This window comes from Palaemon carinicauda, chromosome 24 (assembly GCF_036898095.1).
Source record: "Palaemon carinicauda isolate YSFRI2023 chromosome 24, ASM3689809v2, whole genome shotgun sequence".
Classification (NCBI taxonomy): domain Eukaryota; kingdom Metazoa; phylum Arthropoda; class Malacostraca; order Decapoda; family Palaemonidae; genus Palaemon; species Palaemon carinicauda.
In genome coordinates, this window is record NC_090748.1 from 84650662 (window position 1) to 84655661 (window position 5000).

The window sequence follows — 5000 nt, forward strand, 5'->3', positions numbered from 1 at the left end:
CATTTTGCAAAAAGTACATCAAAGCACAAGTACGCAGCAGTACTTTGAAAACAATTGCAATGTTAAGTAAATGGAATTTTTTTTTCTTTTTTTTTTTTTTTTGAAGAACATTACGCAAAATCTACCGAGCCAATGTGGAGTATGACCCAAGGACAAATCCATTATTTTTGAAGAAAAAAAAACATACCTTTGCCACCGCCAAGTCGAATAATAATGGCTGAGTAATGCCAAAACCCGCACTTCATGGAAGTTCACTGACCCCATTGACCTTTGATCCCCAACCGCTAACAAGGATAATGTCATCACTATATCATGTTGTATATCACAAGATAGGCAATTGAATTATGCACATTTTGGCATTAGTTTCATGAAAATAATTTTTTTTTTTTTTTACTTTTTCGTGACCTTGGCATTGACTTTCGACCTAATCACTCCCAAAATCTGATCAAATTGTCATTGGATCATGGTCAATCATCCCACAAAATTTCATGAGATTTGGTCTAATAGTTTTGGAATTATGCGAATCACAAACACACAGACAGACATACAAACAAATCGATAAATACACTCAAATCAAAACAAACTTCCCAAGGAAGCTGGTAAAGGTAATATGACTGTTTGGCGTGGCGAAGGTATGCTCTCCACTGAGTGCCCTGCTAGTTGATCATGAGAACGTACCAGGATACTGTTGTGCATGATGCAGTCTTGTGTAGGTGATGCATCTTATATATATATATATATATATATATATATATATATATATATATATATATATATATATATATATATATATATATATATATATATATATATATATATATATATATATAAATGTATATATATATAGTATGACGCTATCTTTTAATGAAGTTAAGAGGAATGTGATATATACTATTTGATTCAATTTGTTTATAATAAGTTATATGTTACATTACTATTTTTTTGTGAGAATAAGTAATTAAGAAAACCCTTGGTTTAGTTTCCTTAGTTTTCAAGTATAAATGACTGTTTTTAATTGATTTTACATAGGAAATTGCTCTAGTAGAAAAGACACCAGTATTCTACAGAAAAATAAGATAAATTATCTGTAAATTATAGATTTTTACTGGAATATGCAAGTTATCATTAAAATAGGAAAGTTTTGTTCAGAAGAAATATTCATAGCCCTGACGTATTACAGAAAAAAAATTCAATTTCATTTAAAATTCTAATTAGATATACGGAAAATTATATTATACTTAAAATTATTTTGTTTTCTTGGAATTTTAACCATAGTTATTTTTTATTAATGTCGGTGATTTTGAATAAGATATGATTTGCTACCATTAATCTTTAAGAAGTTATTTTAGATAAGGAGACCTTTTATTTTTGTAATGACAGTTTTAAATTCGAATAATGTGAGAGAGAAAATTTACTATTTGCTCTTTCTATCAAAATTAATCCAACATTTTTGACAGAAATTCAATATTGTGGACAGAATAATCTCGTAGAAGTATTTAGCATTGTGTTTTGAGCTTCGCTTTGTACACTGTCTTCGATTCAGTATTTCAATTTGATGGTAAATTTTACCCAGTAGCATTGATGTCTTCAAATATATCCGGATTTCACTTCTGATCAAATGAAAATTCTAGAAAGTCAAAATTATTGATGTAGTGGTTTTGTCAAACTATTCAATGACAATATTGAACAGAGAGGAATACCTGGCTATCTCAACCTACTTAGTATGGTCAATGAACCTCAAACGGTGTAATGTACGGTTGGAAACAAGTTCCTGATGCAACCTAACTATGAAGACATGCACCCAGCCACACCCATACTGCATGCCGAGTCCCCGCCCCACCGCCTCTGCCATATCTTCCTACACTGGTTACTTGCTATGAAGTAAGGGTGTGACAGGGCGCGCTTTGGAACAAGGTGTGCCAGGGATTCTTGTGTCCAACTGCACATTACATGAAGGTCTTTACAGTGTCCTTTTGGTACATAGCATCACTTTTTAGCCTTTTAACAATACCACTGTTTGCACTTCCTCTCTTCCATCTCTCTGTCTAGCATTTTTTTTTTAACTTTTACTTCATGCTGTAACTACGGAATACTCCCCCCTCCCCCACCCAATTGCCCATGGACAATAACTGGCCTCCCAGGCCACAGTGGTGGCCCTAATTGGCCAAATTCATAAATCAAATCCAGTAAGTTCTAACAAAGCATTAATTGTTTAGTGGGAGATGATTGAAATGAAAGACCTTGATAAAAAGAGAATTTACTCATTCGGCTATAAACAATCTATATATATATATATTTTTCAGATATTTGTGGACGATCGAGTCAAGTATGCAGGGCAGCCAGTTGGGGCCATTGTGGCCGAGAACAGAGACACGGCCGTTCGAGCAGCCAAGATGGTCATCGTGGAGTACGAAGACCTCCAGGAACCCATCCTAACCATCAAAAAGGCTAAGGAGTCTGGAAGGCGGGCTCCTGTTATTGAAGATCTACATCTCGGAGACTTTGCAAGTAATTTATATATGAAATATCCGTTTTAATGTTGTTAATGTTTTGAAAATATTCTATTTCAATAGTTCATTACTTCTTATATCGTTTATTTATTCCTTTATCTCCTTTCCTCACTGGGCTAATCTTCCCTGTTGGAGCCCTTGGGCTTATAGCATCTCTCTTTTCCAATTAGGGTTGTGGCTTAGCTAATAATAATAATGATGATAATAATAATAATAATAATAATAATAATGATAATAATAATAATAATTGGTTACGTACCTGGTTGTTTGGGATGAATAGGATTTCCATGTGCTTTTTGAATTTCTTATAAAGCGTCTGATTATGGGAAATTTAAGACTATTTACCGCCGTTTTACAGTGGCTGGATTATTCTGTGATTTCAAAAGTCAAACATTTATCGTTATTGTTACTTGTGTGATTTATTAAATATAGACTCCTAATGTATTTATATCTTAGTTAATTTGCTTATATAGGAAAGCTAATGTCTCGAAAGTAAGACGCATTATTATATTGTCATCAATACTTGGTCACATTGGTATTTCTTTTATCGGTTCAATTTCAATGTTAGTTGTATCTTTACACACCAGATGGATCTATTTATTTTGAACACCTTTGCCAATCGTGTAAGTTGAGGCTTTCCAATTCACATAATATGTTTAGAACGTTGTATTTATTTGCATTTGTTATATAACCGTTACTCATACATCCCTTATTTTGACTTTTTGGTCATGGCTGAGACCCATGTGCAGAAAACCTACTCATAGGGCTGCATTATTCACCGTTCCATTTTCTCTAATGGGATTTATAGAAGACTATATTACTATTTCAAGAATGTTATCAAGGTGCCATTCCTATAAGAAAAAAACTAATTGTAAGGGTATTGTTTAAGTATAACAGCTCATTGAAAAATATTTTGATTAAGTCTATCCATAGAAATTGTCAAAAATATATTTATCCTGTGTTCAGAATGCAATATATTTATGTTGGTCAAACACACACACACACACACACACACACACACACACACACACACACACACACACATATATATATATATATATATATATATATATATATATATATATATATATATATATATATATATATACCCCTTTCTGAGTGGTGATACCTTAAACGTAGTGAAAGGGTTTGCTAATCACTATGATCAGCAAAGTTGCACTAGGCAGGGGCACCCAAACTATGTTGATTTTCTGTGGGCGCTCAAACGAAAATCCCCACCATCACCAATCTGTATTGGCCAGCGTAGTGATGAAAACTGGGTAAACCCAAAAATGAATAGACGTGGCTAAGGCCTTTATCCTACAGTGGACTGGAAATGGTTGCATAGGCTGGTGCTGCATACACACAAACACTCACAGATACACACACAATTCCACCTATTTATTACTTTTGTATACATGGTTCTTGTAAGCAGACAGTGAAAGTAAAGCTTTAATGTTCTACGCTTCCCCAGAGGCTTTTAAAGAATCGCCCCACCAGCTGTCGGGAGAGCTTTCAATGGGTTCGCAATTCCACCTAAACATGGAAGCACACGCTGCCCGGATTGTGCCTACCGAAGACGGGTATGACGTTGATTGTACCACCCAGTGGCCTACGGAAACCCAGACGACGACTGCAGCTGTGCTGAACGTTCCTGTGAACAAGTATATGATAGATTTTGTATTTTTTATTCAAATTCATTACTGATGAATTGTATTATAGAATATAAATCTTGTGATGTAGGATCGCGTGAGTAGGTATAGTTATTTAATTTATCTTTTATTTAATTACATTAGATTGGAAAGTCCTTTTGGTACAGTTGGCTTCATTAATTCCAGTATACTGACGTCTCCTTAGCTTCCCGTGAAGTGTACGGGAATTAATGAAGCCAACTGTACCTACCGTTATCATTAATCCAGATTTTCATTCGAAGGCATAATGATAAGATATATTATGATATTTATACTTGGTATTTCTGTGAACGAGTGATGAGAAATTAGTTGACTTTTGATTAAGTCAATTATGCTTGGTACATTTATTAATATTTTATACTATACTTATAATATAGTAGATCAAATAAAGGTTGCATTAACATGTAACTTTTCACCTTTAATTGAACTTGTAATATTTTCAACTGAATTAAGAAACAGCTCTTTGGACCAGGACTATGATAGTCTAGAAATTTTGACTGTTATTTCCTTAGACTAATTTGTAATAACAGTATTAATAAACTGGATATTAACTATCTTTTCTGATATTGTATGCTGGAATTGCACTTATAGATTATAAGTACGGCACATGACTTACGAAAAAAAGTCATGTATAATAATAATAATAATAATAATAATAATAATAATAATAATAATAATAATAATAATAAAAAAGTCATGTATAATAATAATAATAATAATAATAATAATAATAATAATAATAATAATAATAATAATAAACAATTGCAATTAAAATGATAATCATATAACAGCAACAACA

General features: G+C 32.7%; 1 protein-coding gene across 2 annotated transcripts in view; it reads left to right on the forward strand.

The window, feature by feature from the left end:
* The window catches only part of LOC137618192 (uncharacterized), a 43216-nt gene that overhangs the window by 22539 nt on the left and 15677 nt on the right, over nucleotides 1-5000 (forward strand). For both annotated transcript variants that reach the window (XM_068348274.1, XM_068348275.1), the window contains 2 exons: nucleotides 2304-2508; nucleotides 3985-4174. In XM_068348274.1, coding sequence (XP_068204375.1) covers nucleotides 2304-2508; nucleotides 3985-4174 — 395 coding nt within the window. The remainder of the gene's footprint in view (nucleotides 1-2303; nucleotides 2509-3984; nucleotides 4175-5000) is intronic.